This window comes from Spinacia oleracea, chromosome 4, assembly GCF_020520425.1.
Source record: "Spinacia oleracea cultivar Varoflay chromosome 4, BTI_SOV_V1, whole genome shotgun sequence".
In the NCBI taxonomy this organism is placed as follows: Eukaryota; Viridiplantae; Streptophyta; class Magnoliopsida; order Caryophyllales; family Amaranthaceae; genus Spinacia; species Spinacia oleracea.
This window is the reverse complement of record NC_079490.1, coordinates 188,557,361-188,578,828: the sequence shown is the minus strand read 5'-3', so window position 1 is coordinate 188,578,828 and position 21,468 is coordinate 188,557,361. Positions and strand designations below refer to the sequence as shown.

General features: G+C 38.5%; 1 protein-coding gene across 4 annotated transcripts; it reads left to right on the top strand.

Annotated features, from left to right (window-relative positions):
* The first annotated feature begins 798 nt into the window (after nucleotides 1-798).
* Nucleotides 799-13,751, top strand: LOC110782789 (glycosyltransferase BC10). 4 transcript variants are annotated; one of them, XM_021987039.2, is made up of 11 exons: nucleotides 803-1,546; nucleotides 4,797-4,913; nucleotides 6,128-6,228; nucleotides 6,404-6,475; nucleotides 6,920-7,001; nucleotides 7,110-7,196; nucleotides 9,992-10,030; nucleotides 10,591-10,656; nucleotides 12,552-12,701; nucleotides 13,204-13,332; nucleotides 13,491-13,751. In XM_021987039.2, exons 1-11 carry the CDS (start codon nucleotides 1,292-1,294, stop codon nucleotides 13,506-13,508), a joined length of 1,116 nt encoding a protein of 371 aa, XP_021842731.1. In that variant the 5' UTR covers nucleotides 803-1,291; the 3' UTR covers nucleotides 13,509-13,751. The 4 variants fall into 4 exon arrangements, with proteins under 4 accessions (XP_021842733.1, XP_056699406.1, XP_021842731.1 ...); XM_021987040.2 differs by having other exon boundaries at nucleotides 805-1,546; nucleotides 7,116-7,196; XM_021987041.2 differs by lacking the exon at nucleotides 9,992-10,030 and having other exon boundaries at nucleotides 799-1,546.
* The last annotated feature ends 7,717 nt before the right edge of the window (nucleotides 13,752-21,468 follow it).

Genomic DNA, 21,468 nt, shown 5'->3' with positions numbered 1-21,468 from the left:
TACATAGTCACGTAAATTTTAGTTGTGTTAAACTTCATGTATCACCATTTATATATAAATTAATATGAAGAGATAAACCACAATTGGTGGTTAATTAAGATGGTAATGAGAGTTATCATCCACACTTAAGGTCTGGTGTTCGAATCTCATTGTATTGATTTTTTTTAATCCATGGCATAACACGACGTAATGAGAGTATTACGTAACACATATACGTTTTTAACAACGCCTTTTAATATATTAAAGTATAGATATCAACATTTTGTTACTATTACCAACCTACACATTTTATTTATTTATTCAATTACTCTAATCATACAACGGAATTGTCAAATATTATAGAATACTAAAGTTTTAAAATTCAAAACATCTCTTACAAAAAAAAAATATCGGTGGCGGAGTGGGGATGATTTTAGGCGGGTATAGGGTGGAGGGACCATTCTCCGCCTCGCCCTGCCCAGGTTTGAAGTCAACTTTAGCTGAATAAATTAGATGATTAAGGTAGATGTTAAGTGATGAGGTAAATGGTGGGACGAGTATTAGGCGGATATGATACCGAAGTAAACGATGTATGAAAATAACTTTCTGTTTGACACGGGTGGTGGACAGGGATGTGAATAATTTTATCTACATTATTTGTTTTAACTTTTTAGTAAATCTTACAAAGAATATATAGAGCAATAACACATCTATCCATAATTTTAATTGGAAGAATAACTTTAAGATTGATTTAGATGGATAACTATAGTGCGATATTTCTAGAACGGAGGAAGTATCATACTAATCAGTACCAAAACCAAGTTAACAGGTGTGAACATGATTCACCATATGAATACAAGCCGAGTCCGTATTAGCAGTTGAGTATACTCCGACTCCGCATTCCACCGCCGACTTAAACACCAGCTAACAACAACCTATCCACTGCCCCCCAACCAGCAGCTACCATATTACGGGATTCGCAACCACAACCACAACCACAACCACAACCACAACCACTGTTGTTCAAGCATTAACCCCAAATTTCCCCAACCCAACCACCACCGACACCAATAGCAATGTTGCCGGAATGACGAAGGAGGAGACGGAAAATTCGTGGAAAGTAATAGATGGTGAAGCGTGATGGTGAAGTAGTGATCTGTTACATTATGATTTGAACTCACAACAAACATCACAATTCACATCACACTCTACGTCTCTACCTTACCTCCCCCGCTCATAAATCACAATGAAACTTGATACTTAAACTGTTCTGCTTCAGAAAGAGAAGATCTGAAAACTTGGAAGAAATCAGATGATGAAGCGAAGATCAACAAGTTTCCAGAATCGATCTTCTCATCATCAATATTGGAAACGGAGTTTGTTATTTGTGATTGTGCTATGTACTTCTATTTGCGTTGGTAGCTTTGTTCTACTTGAAATTAATCGACCCAACATCAATTTGTTCATGCCCTTTCCGAATCTCTTTACCCAAAAACCTAAGATTGCATTCCTTTTCATTGCTCGCAATCGTCTTCCTCTTGATTTCGTCTGGGATGCCTTTTTCCGGGTGAGTTTCTCAGTATTTTATATTATTAGAGCTCATTTTGTAGAATTCATAGTAATTTATATTGTGAAACATTACTAATTTACTATTGCTTATAGTGTTTGATGAATCTATTTTAGGGAATGAGGTACATTTTTGGTCTAATTTAGCAAATTATGTAGCTACTTATAACATGAAAATGGATCATTGCATAAACCACATTTTACCAATCTGTCTCTGGTAGCCAACCTACCATCATTAATCTGATGTTCGAGTTAAGCTACCAGCCTACCATGAATCCACAATCTTCAATTAACTAGACCTTAACACCTTTCGTTAGCTGGATTTGTAATGTTCTTATTTGTGGTTGTCTTTATGTGAATAAACATTCTGGTCAATTCATGATTGCTACTTATCATCATAAGTTATAGATAAAAGGAAGACTTGATATGAGTTGTGGTCTTTTGGAATAACCGCACATTGGGGCCATTATGTGAAATTCGGTGTTGGAGCTTTGTTGTCTATCCTATAGACTATAGTCAGATGGCAATTTATCATTATTATTTAGCCGAGTTCGGTTTTGGGTAACTTTCAATTGTCTTTACTGTTTTCTGCATAAATTTTTAAGTTTTGAACTAAATGTTAGCTTAGTGCTGTTTAAAAATCCAGCTAAATGCGAGTTAAGCTAAAGGTGGAGTTTAACCTTTCATATTTTTCACCTTTAAGGACCTGCACATTTTATTTTTCACCTTTTGGGACCTCAAACCAACTTTCCGGCGAGTTAACCACAAGCTAACTCACCGTTAACCACAACAACAATATTAAAGAACGAAAAAATAATTAAAATCCATACATAAAATTTTAGTGTATTTTTTTACAATATTTCTATTATTTGGTTCAATCATCATTATCATTACCCCATTGCCTCAAAGAGGCTCCCGCAAGAAGCGGGGTAAGGGGGGTCGGGTGTACGCAACCTTACCCCTGCAATGACAGAGAAGTTGTTTCCAATTGACCTATTCTTTGGTTCAATATTGAGCTAAATTGAGTAAATTTATTTTCTGTAAAATAATTTACCAAAACCCTCAATCACCCCACCCCAGCTAACTCCCATCTCACTCCTCTCCTCCCCAAAAAAAACTCTGTTTAATTTTGAGCCGCCAATTCTCAATTCTAATTGTATCAAAGAAGAAAATTGAATTTCTGGGTTGATTTTGATTATAGGTTTAATTTAATCAAGACTAAAATGCCGTGGACCGATCATGAGATCTGTATCTTTCATCTTCTCTCGCCAGCTATCTTGACATTCTTTTCTCTTTCCCTCTCTTCACCTTTTTTTTGGTAAATTCAAAAGATTTCATCGTTTTTGTTAAAATTTTCAATATTTTCGTATAGGCAGAGCGTAAGATGCGGTTCACATCGAACCCACGAAAATGTAGAGTTGATCTCAAATATTGCGGCGCGGGATAACGTCGAACTTTTGGTTCCAGCTCGGTAATGGGTGTAATGGGTTGATCTGTTTAAGGAGGGAGGAGAAGTTTTTAGCTTCTTGTAGAATTCATTGCCATTTTTGTTTTTTAAGCTTTCTCTCTTTAGAGGTTAATTTAATATTTTGTTAAGGGGAGAGAAAAATGTGATTGGCTGATAGGGCTTGCACGGTAAACCACAGAACAAAATAAGTGCAACCACGTGGAATTTAACTTAGGGGACTAAACTTTTAACCTAAGAGACTAACCTTTTGTTTTCTTTGGTTAAGTTTTACCGGAGAATGAATAGTAGGTCCTAAAAGGTGAAAAAAAAAGTATAGGTCCAGACGGTGAAAAATGGGAAAGGTTAGGCCCTAACTTTTACCTTAACTCAGCTAGAGATGCTTTGTATTTTTTGCATACCATAATGTCTAAGATTTAACCAAGGATGCTCATCAACTTTAATATAACTCAAAAATCTTTCTGAAAATAAAATAAAGTCCTGCTTATTCGCTGTTTATGATGGTCGGAACAAGTCTCCAACTCATAAGGGCCGTCTTAAACATTTTAGGGGCCCTATGCTAGTAATATAAGTTAGACAACTCAATTATACAAATAATTGAACAATTTCAGTGAAACCTACCAAAATGATTTTTTCAATCTTAAATTAACAAACAAATACCAAAAAAAAGCAAAACCAAATAAAATGGATCGTACTTAATATAATCAATCAACCGAATATGAGGCCTCTACTTTAAATGGTACTCCATAGTATGGTACCGTTGGAAGTACGGAAACAAAACCATAAGTTATTTATTAAAGATGAAAGATTTGGATGATAATAATAGCAATTTCGTGACTCGACTTGTTGAATAAAGAAGGTCGAAGATCAAGAACCAAGCTTTGAAAAAAAAATCAAGAATCATGAGGAACTAATGGATGAACTTATTGCAGGTTGAAAAGGTTTTTACCAAAAAATAAATTTCAAAAGTGTGTGATTGGGGTTTCGATCTTGGGACAAGGCTCAGAATGAAGTCTTGTTACAATTCACCTAACCACTAGAGTCTAGAACATCGGAGACATTCATGTCATCTTTGCAACAATTTGCTTAAGTAAAATAAAAATGGGTCCTTTTTATTTCGGGGGCCAGGCCCAGCTTGCACACCCTCTTAAACGGGCGTGCAACTCCTATTAGATTTGTAAACCTTATAAACTAAGTAGGAAACTAAGTGTGAAACAAATCCTGAACATATGGACTCTACACAAAGGCAAATCCTAAATTAATCTGATTATGAAACGAAACCATCTAGCATAAGGAAAACATTTAGTGCCAAGAAAAAAACTAACTTGATGTAGGAAATCTTTTCCAACTCATAGAAAAATACTCTACACTATGAACCTTCTCCATCTCAAAGAAGGAAACCAACTCGATGTAGGAAACCTTTTCCAACTTATAGAAATCAACTTGATGTAGGAAATCTTTTCCAACTCAACTAGGGAATACACTTAGAGTAGGAAACTTCCTATACTTTGTGAACCCTTTCTCGCCTCCAAGGAATCTATCCTAACATTTAGTGCCAAGAAAACTTATGAACATTCTTTTTGTCCCATGCAAAACCACACCTCTTATGAGAAAGTAAATTCATGCATCAATCACAAGAAAACAGCTAATATATTAGGAAATGCATTGTCATCAACATACTTTGTATTTAATACTGTGTTTTGTACAGTGGGCTTCTTGAGAAAAGAAGGTAATATTATTATTTTTGGAGCATTGTTCTGTTTTTGTAATGGTTACCTCTTTCCAGGAAGACAAGGACAAAAGGTTTACAGTGTTTGTTCATTCAAGACCTGGGTTCCTGTTCAACAAGGCAACAACAAAGTCCCTGTATTTTCTAAACCGTCAAGTCAATGATAGTGTACAGGTAGCTTATATATTGTGATTCTTGAATTAAGTTATCATCCTCTGTGGAAAAACTTATTATTTGAAAGATTGAGAAATTTAGAAGCTTAGTTAATTGGTAAATAATATCTGTAGTATGGATTTAGACTCTCGGTATTTTCTGAATATTGTGTGGTGGTTAAACTGGACTGAATAAATGGTACCTGCAAATCTAATTTCCTTCCTCACTGTGGCTTAGTATCTAGAGCCTGAAAATCCAGTCCCTAACTTTGCTGTTTAATAAATAAATAATACGCCACTATGTCGGATGTTCTGTTTGCCTACAACATCTGAATAGTTAAAGATTATTAGAGTTTATATTCCAAATTCGGAAAGTATCTGGTACTTAAGTTGCATCTCGTTGTGTCTGAAATCTGTCGATTTTGCAATAAGCACAGTAGTCAATTTTTTTGGGATTTTTTTTTTGTTTGGTGATAATTTTATTGATTATGGTGAGTTGGTACTTTGAGCATAAAGAATGTGGAGTATTACTGAAGAGAAAAAAACTGAATAACAAAGAGGAAGCATCAAGTTAATGGGAAAAGAGGGGAAAAAAAAGGATTTCCAATCTAGTTGTACACGGAGAAGGAGAATCTTGGGAGAGCCCTGATGATCATGATCCCAAGGGAAGCCAGAAAATGTACTTTCATCCCTATATATCTGTGTATTTGCACACTCTTTAATACTTCAGTGTATAACCTTAAAAGCGCCTGTTTCTGACTTTTGAGTGAGCACTCGACTACTATTAGAGTATTAGCAAATGAACAATACTTAGTAAGCTCTATTACTTACAGGAGTGAAGTAGGGAAAATTAATTCTAAAGTTAAGGGTAGTATTGGCAATACATATTTTGTTGGAGCCTGGTAAGAGGCCTTTCTTCCTTGGATTTACCATTTTATTACCTCAGTGAGTCAGATGTTTGTTGGTCCAGCAGACCATGTAAAGGTTGCACTTCCTTAAATTTGGTATAATTTATCACAGTAGTAAGCGACTTAGTTACATGCATGTATGCAACTAGGCCTAGCTCCGAGTCTTGTTAGTTCAGGTTTTCTCTTTTTTCCTTCCCCTTTTATTGTCCTATTTTTTTTTCTTCCCCTTATGTTGTCCTCTTTTTCAATTTGCATCGCTTGTTGGCTTTAGCTTATCAATTGGAACTTATTGCATCTTTTGGTCTGTTATTGAGTTTTTCCTCTCTAGGTAGATTGGGGATCAGCTAGCATGATTCAGGCAGAGCGACTTTTGCTTGAAAAAGCACTTGTTGATCCAGCTAATGAGCGGTTTGTTTTCCTGTCAGATAGGTGAGCATTGATCTACTCAAGATGTATGTGGATTTTGATTATTTCACATTAACCAAGAGTTGTTATGTAGTTGCTTTGGCTGACGAATATGTTGACTCTGGTAGGTGATTATATGAGTGCTTATCCTTTAGTTGTCTCTTTCTAACAATATTTCAGCTATCTGATCTTATTTCAGCTGTGTACCTCTATACAACTTTAGCTATACATATGATTATATCATGTCAACATCTACCAGTTTTGTCGACAGGTAAGATCTGGGGTTTATTTTTTAAACTGCTTGTTATTACTATGTTTATAGTTTATTTTGCCAATGTTTCCATCTAGGTTTAAGGGCATTGTCTCTTCTGCAATACCTGTGTTTCATAAAGACCTTCACATGTGCTGACGTACTGTAGCAATGAAACCAAGGAAAGGAGGAGAGGTAGTGTGAATGTGCAACCTTTTTTGTGATTTTGAGAGGAGGTGGAGATGAGTGGGTCCAATAACTTGGCAAGGGAAGTTATAAAGGGAAATAACATTTACTAAATAAGGAATAAGACAACAACAGGAAGAACTTCATGGAATAGACTTAAACAGAACGAGTGAAGGTCTTTATGGAACATTAGACTGGTGGAAGTATCATGGAACCTTTTTACACAGTGAATCAAGAAAGGAAAGGGTACTTATTTACTTGCATTTACTGGTGTTGTAGTTTCTCCGACACAAAGGGGGGACGTTACAATCCAAAGATGCAATCCATTGTTCCCGAAAGAAATTGGCGTAAAGGTTCTCAGGTATGAGCATTAAATACTCATTGGTTTAAGGAATAATAGTATTACATCAGGTTAGCTTTTCTGTGTTAATTTGTCCTTTACGTTTTTCCACTTTTTCTGGAATTGGAGATACAGTGGGTTGTGCTGAACAGGAAACATGCTGAAATTGTCCTAAAAGACGAAACTGTTTTTCCGGTATTTCAGCAGCATTGCCAGGTGAGTAAACTTCTGCCTGCATTTTTAAACAATCCTTTCCAAATTCCAACTGTATTCATGAACATAGGATACACGTCTGCCTGGATTTTTAAACAATCCTTTCCAACTGTATTCATGAACATAGTACACTACCATAAAAACAGCGTGAATTTCTTGCTTTTTTATCCGTATGTAGTGTTTTTTTTGACACAATTGACTTTTGGAGATACACAATTGACTTTTGACACAACTTTCCGCGAGTTGTGATCTTCCACATCTGATTTGAACAGATGTTTACATTGGTTGTGACACTTCCGCGTATTAGTTCCAGCACTTGGTTTTTGACTTGTTGTGTGACCACAAAAAAAAAAAAAAGTCCGATTCAATATTCACGAATCAACTTTTGAAAATTACTAGATAGAACATATGTTTTTTTTCCTAATTACCTAATCTTTAATCACAATGGATTATATTTTATTCTAGTTTCCTTTCATGGGCCAACTCTCGGTTCGCTTGGGATTAAGGAGGAGGTGTTGCTATTAGCCGAGAATTTTGGCTTGAAGGAGTTCATCAAACTCAATTGTGAGACCTATCTTAGGCTCACTTTAGAGTTTCTCTCCTCCTTGGAAACAACTACAGCGGAGGAAGGGTTGCAAGTTCACTTTCGCCTATTCAATGAGTCCCACGAGATGAGCTCCTCCGAGTTGGGCGCATTGTTTTGCTTCCCCCAATATGGTGAAGCCCACACCAACATCGCCACCGCCTTAGTGGCCAAGGGGTTTGCATACAATGAGGATGAGTGGTGGAGCCACATCACCGACCAAGTCCATTTTCAGACAAATCAATCAAAGGCTTCGGAAATCATTCACTTAGCCCTTCGGTATTTCTCTCGCATGCTTGCCTATTCCATCTTCTTCAAGGCAAGTTTAGGGGCCATGATCAAGGATAAGGTTGCTAGTTTATGGTTGGCCGACAAACCACGGCCAACATTCCGCTATGATTGTGTAGCATCGTTCATCCGACGATGTTTGGGCACTAGAGATGGAACCTTGATGGAAGAGATTCACATGGGAGGCATGGTGACCCTCATTGTCATGAGGATGAAGAAGGGGAAATTCGCGGAAAAGTTGGATGATCTCGCTTGCATAGGTACACCAGATTACAAGTTTCTCAACATCCCGGCCCTCCAAAGTCAATGGTTCATCAATTACTCTACAAGGAAGGAGTCTAGGTGGATTGCCATGGTGTACAAAGAGCAAGAGTGGTATGCCCTCCCTAACCGATCCATCACAAAGCTTGACCGCACCAAGCTCCAACCATGGTCCATTGATCAACAAGATATCCGGAAGGTCTTAGCTTGATCGTAACCGAACCAACACCAACAAGCAACAAGAAACAACCAACAAGCAACAAGCAACAACAGCTACCCCTTCCAACCCACTACATGCTCCCAAATCAACATTCCCCCAAACTAGCTAAAAGCTTCCCCCAAGCTAACCGCAATTTAGAAGGTGGACCATGGTGCACAGTGAGCATGGTGCACCTTAAGAACACAAGTATATAATTAAAAGAACATCTGGTTACGTGAAAAGAACATGGATATATATTTTTTATATCTTTAATAAATAGTGAAATAATATGTTATTTTTTATAACAAAAAAGTGAAACATTATACCGCATGTTCTTTTGTCGTAGTGGCATGTTCTTTTGTTTATGCACATGTGTTCTTTTGGTGCACATGGTGCACCATGCTCACTGTGCACCATGGTCCATAGTCCACGAATTGCAAGCTAACCCTTTGCTCGTTAAGGCGTGTTCGGCCGGACCTAAGGGAGTTCGACCGAACGTTAAGGCGTGTTCGGCCGGACCTAAGGGAGTTCGACCGAACCTTCAGCTTAGTTCGGCCGAACTTCTGGGCTTCTTTGCTTTAGAAAGTCTGCTTTGGTTCGGCCGAACACTTCAGAGGTTTGGCCGAACACCTTGAGCTCTTGACTTCATGACTCCTTTTTTCACTTCGACTTTTCCTTGGGATGATGTTGACTTCTGTTGACTTTTCCGTCCGTTTTACCTATTTTCCTACACATTAACACACCCTGAAAAGCATAAGCTTGCCAAAAATGAGAAAAACAAGGGAAAAAGACAGTAATGGGGAAAAACCAAGTCAACTAAGCAAGGAAAGGCAAAGGGGACTAAAACAAGCACAAAGGGGAAAGAAAACAAACAAAATCAAGACTAAAAAGAGGCAAAGTACTACCCTAAGAGTGACATAAATGCCACTCATTAGCTAGCTACTTTATTAATAGGCGATGCTACATAAAACCCTACAAAGATTTGAAATTCCATTAGTTTTAGGAAACAACTTAACAAACTGTGTGTGAGCTTTCTTGATTACTTAGTAAGTCCACCCTAAGCTAGTAATACGAAAATGAATAAGGCTAAACTAAACATTTCATAACAAGGTGGAACCATGAGGCCCTAAGCATAACACAAAAACCCGTGTAAGAGTATGGCATAACCACTTGGGTTCCTATCATAAACTAATAAAAGATAAGTAGCAAGCCTGTCAAGTGTTTTCAATCCAATCTGCATATGATGCAAATGCAAAAGTTCCAAGTTCGTACCTCAATTGGTTAAAGATGGCACAACATCGGCCACTGTATCCTGATTTTGTAGTCTTTTTAGACCGATCTAAACCTTATTTCTCATCATTTTTAGGCTATTTTTATTCCTTATTTCCATACTTTTGTTAATTGTTTTGGAGGGAGGGGTTTGGTGTTTCTTTTTGTTTTTACAAATGTTTCCTCTTAATGATGCAGAGAAAGTCACTCCCAGAATTTTGGCGCGAACAACCCTTTGTAAGAGCACTCCACTCTCCTTCTCCGCCCTTCTCTCTCACTTTTCGCGTCTGTGTATTTTCTCCATCCCTCCCCCCACTCTCCGGTGTGGTTGGGCGGGTAGGCCGTAGGCGTGTTTGTTTGTCTACACATGCGAGGCAGGTGTATGTTTGTGTGCATGCTGTCCTTTTCTTTGTTTTGTTCATGGTAGTATTGTAATCTAAATTTCACGTCAAGACTCACGATTATATAGAACATAATTTTTTGTTAGACCAGCACACCTGGCCGTGACCTATTACATGAGATTTCTGAATTTCGGTGGGAATGCAATTCACAATCATGTAAATGAATTTATTTAATTGATTTTTGTTATCATCTTGAACTCTTGAAGCGTGGATTTGGTTATGAGAAATGAGAATCATGGTTGTGGAAACGCATTACTATCATGGACTTTCACATAAGATATTCTATGTAAATTTCATGCAAACTCATTACTTTTCAGTTGGTATACAAACTTGCACCAATCAGGTTGATGAGATCATGGATTTTACTGATATATGGTTTTTAATTCTGTATTGCAGCCAGTTGACACATCCAAGCAGCACAACTGCATACCAGATGAACATTATGTCCAAACATTACTCGCTGTAAGTAGTCCATATTTCAAATAGTTTGAGCTGTGGCTTATCTTGCACAATTTAGACCATTGGAAAGAATGGCATTCCTTTGAATTTGTTGTGTAGATATAGAGCACTGAGTTTCTAAAGCTTTTTATTTTACATTTTAATTATGTTGAATCACGGTAAAAAAAATTGCGGTATTTAGTTTTTTGATTTAATGGGTCATTAGTATTCTTGGCCGAAACACATTTTAGTGAAGGGTTTGTTGTCTTAGTGTATTACCAAGTCAAATGGCATGTTTATTAATAAGTTGGAGTGGTGTAAGTTAGTGAAGTCATGTTCCCTCGGTCGCTCTTTTTCCAAATCCCTTCATTTTGAAGTTACTCCGACGTAGTAGTTTGTTTAATGTAATATATTGCAAGAAAGGGGAGGGGGGGGTTCTGCAACCTAGAATGAGGTAACTTTGACATCATAAAATGTGTGTATAAATATCTGTTAGTAGTATGAATGCTAAGGAAAGAAAAGAAGTAAAATTGAAAGAAATTAGTGTAAGCAAGCTCTAAGATCACATCTTAGGAATAAATCCAATTAGACGAAGAAATAAAACTAAACATATGCTGGCCATATATGTCATGCTAACCCAAGGAAAGGCGGCACAACAATGCATCATTAGCAGGGGCATTAAAATTGGAGCTGTTTAGTGCTAGCAAGACAATTTATCTTGGGAATATATCAATAAAATTTACGAAAACATTGAAATGAAAGGGGCTTCTTTTTTTGGTGAAGAAAAAATCGTTTGAATAATTCTTTCATTGGATGGATTTTGAGGGATAAGGACTATATAACCTCCTTTAACAGGAAAAAAACAATCTCATGAAAATAAATAAATCAATTAGTTTGACCTCCTCCAGCAAGTAAATAGGTTTCATTTTCTTGCAAGTGAAGTGCTTAACCCTACTTGAGAAATGAGGCAAGCAAATGAATTTATTTTTTCAATTAGTAGGATTTGGAGGGATGAGAACTTCTGGTGTAATGTTTGTTACATGATGTTTAATTCATATTTTGAAGGAGCTTCCTAGTGTATCTGGGAAATAGAGTGGTAATTATAGCCTCCTGATGAGCTTTTCATGTATTTCCACTTTGTGATTTGCCGTGTTTGGCTAGTACTTGTATTCTAAGCTCTTCTCTTGGTTAGAACTGCCAGTCATGTGAAGCCTTGCCTATTTATTCTTTGTATGAATATCTTTGTAATAATAAAAATGAACCCCCTATACTTTCTACGATTAAGTCCAAACATTAGTGATTTTGCCAAAAAAAGTCGTCGTGCAATTACCATTTAAGTCGAGGTGAGATAACGTAAAAAAATAAAGTTTTTTTGTAAAAATAGCATTTGGAGAAAAAGTGTACGAGAAAGAGGAAAAGTGGGCAAAGTATGAGTAAAACATTATACATTTTCACCAAAAGATGAATAATTGTAAACTAGGTATTTCTTTGTAAAGTTTCCACGAAAACGGAAGGTCCGTAAACAAAAAGTCAATACGATTCTTTGATAGGAGAGGAGTTTTGGACATTGACTTTCAAGAACATGATATGCTCCATATTCAGTCAAGGGCTTATGCCTTATAGATTCTTTGAAAAAGTTGTTGAGAGCCAGGACTTGTATAATCTAAAGGACTAAAGATTTACTTGTGGTATACTACAACAGGCAGCTGACTGAATTAGTGTTGTCAATGCAGAGTTGTAGGCCTACTGATATTCTGTTAGACTTGAACAATTCAGCATGATTAGTGCTGGATTAATTTCTTTGTATTTGCCACCTAGATTTGCTCCCTTTATTTTTTTAGGGAAGCCTGTTTGACATGAAAGTGTTGGAAATCTTCGACTGTTTTGTAACTGATATTTTTTTAATAAATAAAATTCAGCAAGAAGGCCTTGAAGGAGAGATAACAAGAAGATCTTTGACGCATACAGCTTGGGATCTTTCAGCCTCTAAAGACCGTGAAAGACGTGGATGGCATCCAGCAACTTACAAATTTTCAGATGCAACCTCTCAGCTAATTCTCTCTATTAAGGTATCATAGTCTTTTGAGTCTCCGACATTACTGCCAACCGTGGTCCTGGTTAATGCGAACACTAGTTTACATGGAGTCCAGTCACCCCTAGGATCTGATCGTAGGTCACCCCTACGGAAGATAGGAAGCGATCCCACAAGGGCTTCAACTAACTTTATGGCCCCCACTTGGATATCGATCCCAGCAAACCACTCCATGTACTATGACTACTAGTATATCCGAATGATTCACCATGGTGCCTCACTAAAGATTAGGTAATGTAGTTTTTGGGATGTCTGACATCTGCAACATTAATCCTAAGACTAGACCTTTACATAGAGATTAAAATGCGGAAAACTTCACTGAGAATTTATCGTGTGCATCGAAATTTGAACATCATACTATTGATTGTAGGCCATGTTGGTAAGCGGATACTAACCATTATTTGTTGACTAATTAAAGTAATTTACAAAGTATAATTTGCTGAACTTTTTTTTTGAGACAATTAGTTAAATTACTGCAGGAAATAGATAACATCTACTATGAGACTGAATCTCGAAGAGAATGGTGCAGTAGCAAGGGTAAACCCTCCCCTTGCTTCCTCTTTGCAAGAAAGTTCACTCGACCTGCTGCTATTCGTATACTTAATTTGGTAAGCCAACTAGATTTGCTCCCTTAATTTGCCTCTAACAATTGCACATCATATCTTAACCGAGGGATTATATGCATAGTTCTTTGGAATTCCTTTTTTGTTATGGACATTTTTGTTATGTCCGTTGTCTAAAATCATCACCCTATATTGTCGAACAGTCTCTACCAAGTAAGTAGCCAGAGAGATGGAAAAGGAGGATTTTGATGTATGAATTTCAAGACATTAGGAGCTCGTTGTGTTGAAAATTGAAGGACCATCAAGAAGTTGGTTAGAGGCAAGCTATCCCAACACCTCACTAAGAGAGAGTAGAGAAGAAAAACTCTGACGAAAACTAATATCTTCTAGAAGTGTATTATAAGAATTTTTGTATAAAATCACAGTTAATCTCTTTGATTAAATGACTCTATGCTTTGTTATTACTTATTTGAATCAAGATGCGGATTGTAGGACTACAATCCTATGATCTGGGTTTTTCAAAATGATCCGGATCTGATAGATTAAAAAGTGATACCGCAAGTGCACGGTGTCTGTTGTTAGCAGATACTTAGCAAATACGGGTCGATCCCACAGGGAGACAAGTTCTATTAGTTTTTGCCCAATTATACGAACTATTTCAATAACGAAAGTTGAGTTGAGTATTAACTACTAAAGCTAAAACAATAATAAAAATGCGTAATTTATCAATGAATTAAAGGTCTAGGGCGTCTGTTCGGTTCACCATGCTTATACCAATCCAAGAACATAAATCAATTCGGAAATGAATAAACTAAGCCGAGTAATTAAAGTACATGCTAAGCCTACGGTCGGGTCTTAACACTTTCAATTCAACATATGCAGTACGGTCGCTAACATAATCAGAATTGCCAATTGCACTAAGCCTCTAAAAATACGATCTTTCGATTCTAATTCCTATTAGCTAGATAATCAATTCATGAAATTGGCCGATAACATGAATCAACAATTAAAACAAATCAATCGGAATACTCAAGCAATAATCTATAAATTAACAAACTTTATGCATAATAATCATGGTATAAACATGGTTTCCCTTACTTAGCCCTAGAATACGACTACTCGCTCATAATTGAATTAACAAACATGATAGAAATAATAAACATGAATTTCATAATCAAAGGAAAATTTAAACTAAGGAACGAAAACAATAAGAAAGAATAAAAGCAAAAGAAATTATTGAATTACCTCTAGATTGATGAATTGAAAATTGAAAGCTAGGGTTCAACAATGGAAAAAGGGAAGAATAGAAAACCAAAAACTGGCGTTCAAGTGTTCTCCCCATTGAAAAACGTAAAAGAAAATAAAAGCATAAGGGAATACATTAATTCCCTTGAGGTATTTTAGTCTTTCTTAAATTCTAAAAAAAAAGGAAAATAACAATTACATAAGCTATGATTTTATTGGACGATCACCAAGACGAAAGCATGAACCCGCGCGGAAGTAGCTGGGCGGAGAAACCAGCGGGCCCGCTGGTGGGTCGCTGGTTTTCGCGCCCAAGGGGAAGATTGGGCCATCGTTTTGGGCTTCGGGCGAATCGGATAGTCGAGCCATCTTGTTTATGTCATAACTCTTGTTCTACAATGCCTATAAGGACGTGTGACCTGTCGTTGGAAAGCTCTTGAAGTCTACTTTCTAGGCCAATAAAAATCGCCTCATTCCGACATGTAGAACTTGAGATATCATCAAAAGAGTGAACGCCTGTCCGTTTTGATGCTTAGAAAAATAGCGTTTAGCTTCGTTATTGACTCAAAATTATCCCTAGAGATATGCAATGATCCTCGAGTCAACATTCCATCCGTTCATCATCCAAATCAACTCATAACACTCCGAAAGCATCCAAATGACCGTAAAATCACCTGAAACATTAAGAAAACACAAACGGGGCGTAATAGAGTACGACAACGATAACTTATGCAAATGTGATCCTAAATGCAACTAAAATGATATAAATGCCTAATAATGCAACCTAAATGCGCCTAAAATACCCTATACAAATATGACTCATCAAATTCCCCCAAGCTAGACTGTTGCTTGTCCCCAAGCAACACTAAACCAAAGATTGAGAAGCAAGACGCACTTGACTTTCATAAAACCATGGTAAGACCAACCTAACTCTCGAGCAAACAATCAAACAGAGTTATTGAGACGGAAATCTAGCTCAGATACAAATAGAACCACAAAGCATCGTGATCCACAATCGAAACAACCAAGCTTAGCCACAAACTATTCTCAATCAAGCTAGTCGTCGCCGCATACCTTGTAGAATATAAATATATGATGCAACATAGGGTAAGATGACAATAGCAAGAAACGATTTTCATTCAATCACAAAACAAACATGCCGATCAAGAGGTCTTTATAATAAGCTTGTAATGGGGCTAGGTGAAAAGGAAGGGTAGGGTATAATTTGGGAAAAAGTGAGAGTAAGGTCCAACTTGGGGAGCAAATGTGAACTATATGCGTCGGCGTGATAATGCCGCAAATCCAACTCCATCGAACCATGAAACCCTAACAATCAACCAAGTTACAACCAAGGGAAAACATAATATAATGTCAATGATCTTTCTTCATTCCCCTTTCCTTGCTTTCAAATTACATACAAGAACGAAAAACATATATATTTTTTTTTTTTTTCTTTGATTTTTCTCTATTTTTTTTTTCTTTTTTTTTTTTCTTTTTTTTTTTTTTTTTTTTTTTTATTGAATGAAAATGAAACTAGATAATGAAATCGAAAGTACATAAATAAATCTAATGCTAACTGTAACAAGCTTGGGTGCCAACAATAATATACACCATTTCCGAACCACAAATCCAAACATAGCCTCGAACCACGAACTATTGGCTTAGTGTGCCAATCAATCAACATCAATGAAACCATTACGAACACCGAAGCTCCCCCAAGCTAGACTCGGGACAAGTAACCAACGGGGCTAATAGGGCTCAATTTTGTGGAGTTAAAACAATAAACGGACAAGGCTACAACATGGGTATGAAAGGCAGGAACTGATGTTTCTAAGTTCGTCTGAAGGCTTCCTAAGAGAATGGCCTCTGTCATACGCGGCATGCGTGAGTTGCAACTAAACTACTAATGAATCTCAAGCCAAAATCATACGATAACAAGTCACATCAATCACACAAACACATAGTAAGGTGACCTACAAGATAATTGGCTAGCTATTCTTGACACGAGACCAACATCTTACCGCATACCATTCAATTGGTTCACACAATGCCAAGCAGTTATCAATGTATAGCATGACCGACTGAATTTCAGAATCATAACTAAGTTCAAAAGAAGCTCAAGAGAGTCAAATAAAGCCCGAACATAGTTTGAAAGTCAATTGCACAATGCAGGGTATAAAGACATATGAATGCAAGTAAGAATGCAACTAAATTGAACAATAACACTAGGAAAGCAGTACATTTTTTTCGTTGCACGTAAACTCCCACCCCTAACGGACGGTACAAAGCGTACAACACCTAAACAAAACAATAAAACTATACTAGAAAGCAACAAAGATAGATATCCCTCCCCCAAGCTAAACAAAACACAGTGCCCTCACTGTGAAAATAGCAACAATATAACTCAAACAAGGGAGAGAGATGGAAAGTGCTCACTCGTGATGAGCCTCGTCGGCCGAGTAAGACTCGGTAGGACTGGCGACAGTAGAAGCGGTGGGGCCAGAAGCTTCAAACTGACGACGCAAAGAGCCAATCTCCATGCCCATTGCTTCAACCTTCTTGTCAAGGCCATCAAAGTTAGCCTTGATATCCTTGGAGAACTGAGTAAAGCAATCTAGGAGCGTTCGGAACGCTTCCATGGTGACTGGGGCAGAGCTCGGGGTCGCAAGATCATGCACCTCAGGTGGATATGAGGGCTCATGCGCTGAAGTAGTGGTATCATGTTGTCGGAGATCGACGCTTGCTTGCATAGTGGCCGCTTTGTTGGTAATAGGGGTGAACAACAAAGCATTAGGCAAACTCAACCGTGTAGCAGGATTAGGGAGGAGTGAATAAGGGACCTTGCATGCGCCCTCCGTTACCCCTTTTGTATACCACATATATGTGCTAGTTCCACATGCCGATAACCAGTCAAATTTTTCCAACCTTTGATGAGTAAGGGGAGCCATGTTTGTCAAAGTTGCAAAAGAAGACAAGGGGACTCCGACATGCTCGGCAAAGAGAGTGACAAAACTCCCTATAGTGATGTTTTCCTTCTTCTTTTGGCGCTCTCGAATGAATGCATCAATGAGGAACTTCCCAAAGTCAAGTTGACCCATTTTGTCCTTGTCACCATGCACAAACCACCATAGCATCTTGAAATCTTTGGTTGTGAGATTACCCAGATCTTTCCTTGCATAAAGCACCTGTGTCATGATCCGATGCCAAAGACGAATAGCTGGATTCACAAAGGAGAAGGCCTTTGAAAGACCAACTCTCCAATCATCCCGACCCGTCACCTCCTTCCAAAAGGCCTTAGAAAAGAATTGATGCCCATTTTTGTCTCCGTCGAATGACTCGAACTCCGTAGGACCGATGGTCCCATCACATGGCCATCCAAAAAGCTCATTGACCTCCGTCGAAGTCATAGTTCTTTCCACCCCATCAAGGTAAAAAGATATGTCACCTGTCTCCGAAACAACCTCAATCGAAGAAAGAAATTCAATCACCAATTCCGGATAAACCTCGACTTTCAAATTGAGAACCTTGGACCATCCATATTTTCTTGCAAGACCTTGCAAGCAATCATCTATCCCAATGACTTTAGCATGCTTGGCCGAATAACGAAGAGTGGGCATGATGCTCCGATTTTGCAAGGCTAAGCAAGTCTCTTGTTGAGTGTCACTCAACCATGGATATTTGGGACACGTAGAAGTTGATGGTGGGGTGGGGGGTTGTTTGTGTGTAGTGGATGGAGTGGCTTTAGATGGTGCTTTGGTGGATTTCTTTGGTGGTGGCTTGGCTCTTGCTTTGCGGGTAGGATTACGCTTCTTTGCAATGGAATTTGTAGGTGCAAGTGGGGGTGCAATGGATATTGGGTGAGAGCTAGTTGGTTTAGTTGTTCTCATGATGAAACAACCACAATTCAAAGTACTCCAAATCTCCAATCAACCAAATCGGCGCACAATTCAATATTCAACGATCAATCCCAACAAACAACTCAACAATCACAATAATCCTCCAATGCCAAGAATTCAAATTCAACAACCAGCTAACGCCAACCAATTTCAACCAATCAATTCAATCAATATTCACCAACAACGATAACCATTCGATTCGACAATCAACATTGACATCAAAATTCCAATTTCCTTTTCAAAATATGAACCAAGTGAATAAACTTTTAGAAAAATTGAAATTCTAATACTTTTGTGCACCACAAAGACTAGAATTTGGTTGCAAATTCACATGAAGTCCACAAAGAAGCACCAATGCTACACAATTTACCAATGCCTACAAAGAATCAAAAATCCCCAAATTGATTTTAAAAGTTAGGGTTTTAAAATTCATGAACAAGATAATGGTGGAGGTGAAGAGGAGGGAAGGTGATGGGCTGGAGTGGGGGTGGTGAGAGAGTAGCGGGGTGGTTGCTGGTGGTTCGAGGGTGCGCAGGGGTTCGAACGAGGGAGAGGGAGAAGTGCGAAGGGGATGGTGGTTCGATGGTGCGCAGGCTGGTCGTCGGTGGTTGCGGGGGTGACGAACGAGGGAGAGGGAGAGGCGGAGTGCGAAGGTGGGCGACGGTGGTTGGACTGGGCGAGAGAGGAGGTGGTGGACGGCGAAGGTGATGGAGTTGCGAAGGTGATGGAGTTGCGAAGGTGGCTGACTCAGTATTTTCATGCTTATTTTGAATCAGGTGGGGCGGAAATTCCAGCGAGAGCGCTGGACGGCTAGCGGGCAAGGCAGGAAGTGTAAAATTGAGGCATATTTGGCCAGCGAGGCCGCTGTATGGCCAGCGCGCAAGGCAGAATGTGTAGCAATTGAGGCATATTTGGCCAGCGAGGCCGCTGTATGGGCGCTGGTTTATGCGTGCACGAGGCAACGACCAAGCTGCTCGCTGGGCGAGCGCTGCTTTCACGTTTGATGCACCGGGATTTCCAAATTGACTTGAACTTGCACCTATACATCCTAGAAATTTTTTTATCAAGTACCACTGAAATCAAAAGTTAGGATCGTTAGTAAAACTAAACACACAGAATACATAAATAAACAAATAAATACGATGAACGAAAACTAATCTAAAAATAAAATAAAATTATACGAATTCAATTGAAATCAAAATAAAATGTTTTTGTTCTTTTGTTGTTTCTAATTTATTTATTTATTTATTTTTTTTTTTTTTTTCAATAAAATAACCAAATAAATAAAAAAATTAGATTAAAAATTGAAATAAATAGAAAATAATTTGAAAAGAAAAAGAGTTAGAAATCGGGTTGCCTCCCGATAAGCGCTCGTTTTAAGTCATTAGCTTGACTCCAAACCTCAATAGTCAAGCGTCGGTGGGTGGATCGGAGAGATAGATCGTCTCCAATTTTCCAATAAACGTTCCTTCAGTGTATAGCTTCAAACGTTGACCGTTCACTTTGAACTTGGTGCCATTTTCACTAGCAACCTCAATTGCTCCATGTTCCTTGACTTCGGTGATAGTAAAAGGCCCGGACCATCTAGACTTAAGCTTTCCTGGAAAAAGCCGTAGTCGTGAATTATAAAGCAAGACCTTATCACCGATGTTGAACTCCCGCTTTTGAATCATCTTATCATGGAACTTCTTCGTTTGCTCCTTATAGAGCCTATGATTCTCGTAAGCTTCAAACTGAAGTTCATCTAGCTCATTCAATTGAAGAAGTCTCGCTTCACCGGCCGCTTCTAAATCCATATTGATCTCCTTGACGGCCCAATTAGAGAGATATTCCATTTCAACTGGTAAATGACAAGCTTTGCCATACACCAACCTATACGGAGTTGTCCCCAACGGAGTCTTGTAGGCCGTGCGTAATGCCCATAATGTGTCATCCAACTTCAACGACCAATCTTTTCGAGACTTGTTGACTACTTTTTCGAGAATTCTCTTGATCTGTCGATTAGAAACTTCAACTTGGCCACTCGTTTGAGGATGATAAGCCATGCCAACCTTTTGAGTAACTCCGTGCTTCTTCAGAAGAGCCTTAAAAGTCCTTTGATGAAAATGGGAACCCCCATCACTAATCACGACCCTTGGGACTCCAAAGCGCGGAAATATGATTTTCTTGAAAAGCTTCTTTACGACGTTAGAGTCGTTGGTTGGAGATGCAATAGCTTCCACCCACTTTGTAACATAGTCAACGGCAACCAAGATGTACCGATTCCCACATGAAGAAGGGAATGGTCCCATAAAATCAATGCCCCATACATCGAATGGCTCAACCTCAAGAATTCCGGTTTGTGGTAGCTCTTGCCTTTTCGAAACGTTGCCCGTTCGTTGACATTCGTCACATGCATTGCAAAAGAAACGAGCATCCTTGAATATAGAAGGCCAATAGAAACCACTTTGAAGAGTTCGATGGGCGGTCGGAATAGCACCAAGATGACCACTAGAAGGTAAACTGTGGCAATGCTTAAGAACCCCGTGGGTATCCCAATCCGCTACACACCTACGAAACATACCATCGGCGCACTTCCGATACAAATGTGGATCGTCCCAAAAATACCGCTTAGCATCATGGTAGAATCTCTTACGTTGTTGATATGTCAACTCCGGAGGATGGGAGCCACCGACACAATAGTTTGCGAAGTCCGCATACCATGGGGATTGAGTAGACACAGAGAATAGATGATCGTCAGGAAACGAATCATTGATAGGCCCGTCTGTGCTAGATTGAAATTTCAACCGAGAGAGATGATCTGCAACAACATTCTCTGCACCCTTCTTATCCCGAATCTCCAAATCAAATTCCTGGAGAAGAAGAATCCATCGAATAAGTCTCGGTTTGGCCTCTTTCTTGGCCAACAAATACTTCAGGGCGGCATGATCAGTGTGTACAATGACTTTCGAACCAACAAGATACGTCCGAAATTTGTCAAGAGCATAAACAACCGCAAGGAGCTCTTTCTCAGTAGTAGCATAATTCATCTGAGCTCCATCCA

Excerpts from the sequence above, each read along its gene's own strand:
- LOC110782789 (XM_021987039.2), top strand. The coding sequence starts at position 1,292 with ATGATGAAGCGAAGATCAACAAGTTTCCAGAATCGATCTTCTCATCAT. Across the intron at positions 4,914-6,127 it reads AAGTCAATGATAGTGTACAG|GTAGATTGGGGATCAGCTAG; the intron begins GTAGCTTATATA and ends TTTCCTCTCTAG. Across the intron at positions 6,229-6,403 it reads TTTGTTTTCCTGTCAGATAG|CTGTGTACCTCTATACAACT; the intron begins GTGAGCATTGAT and ends ATCTTATTTCAG.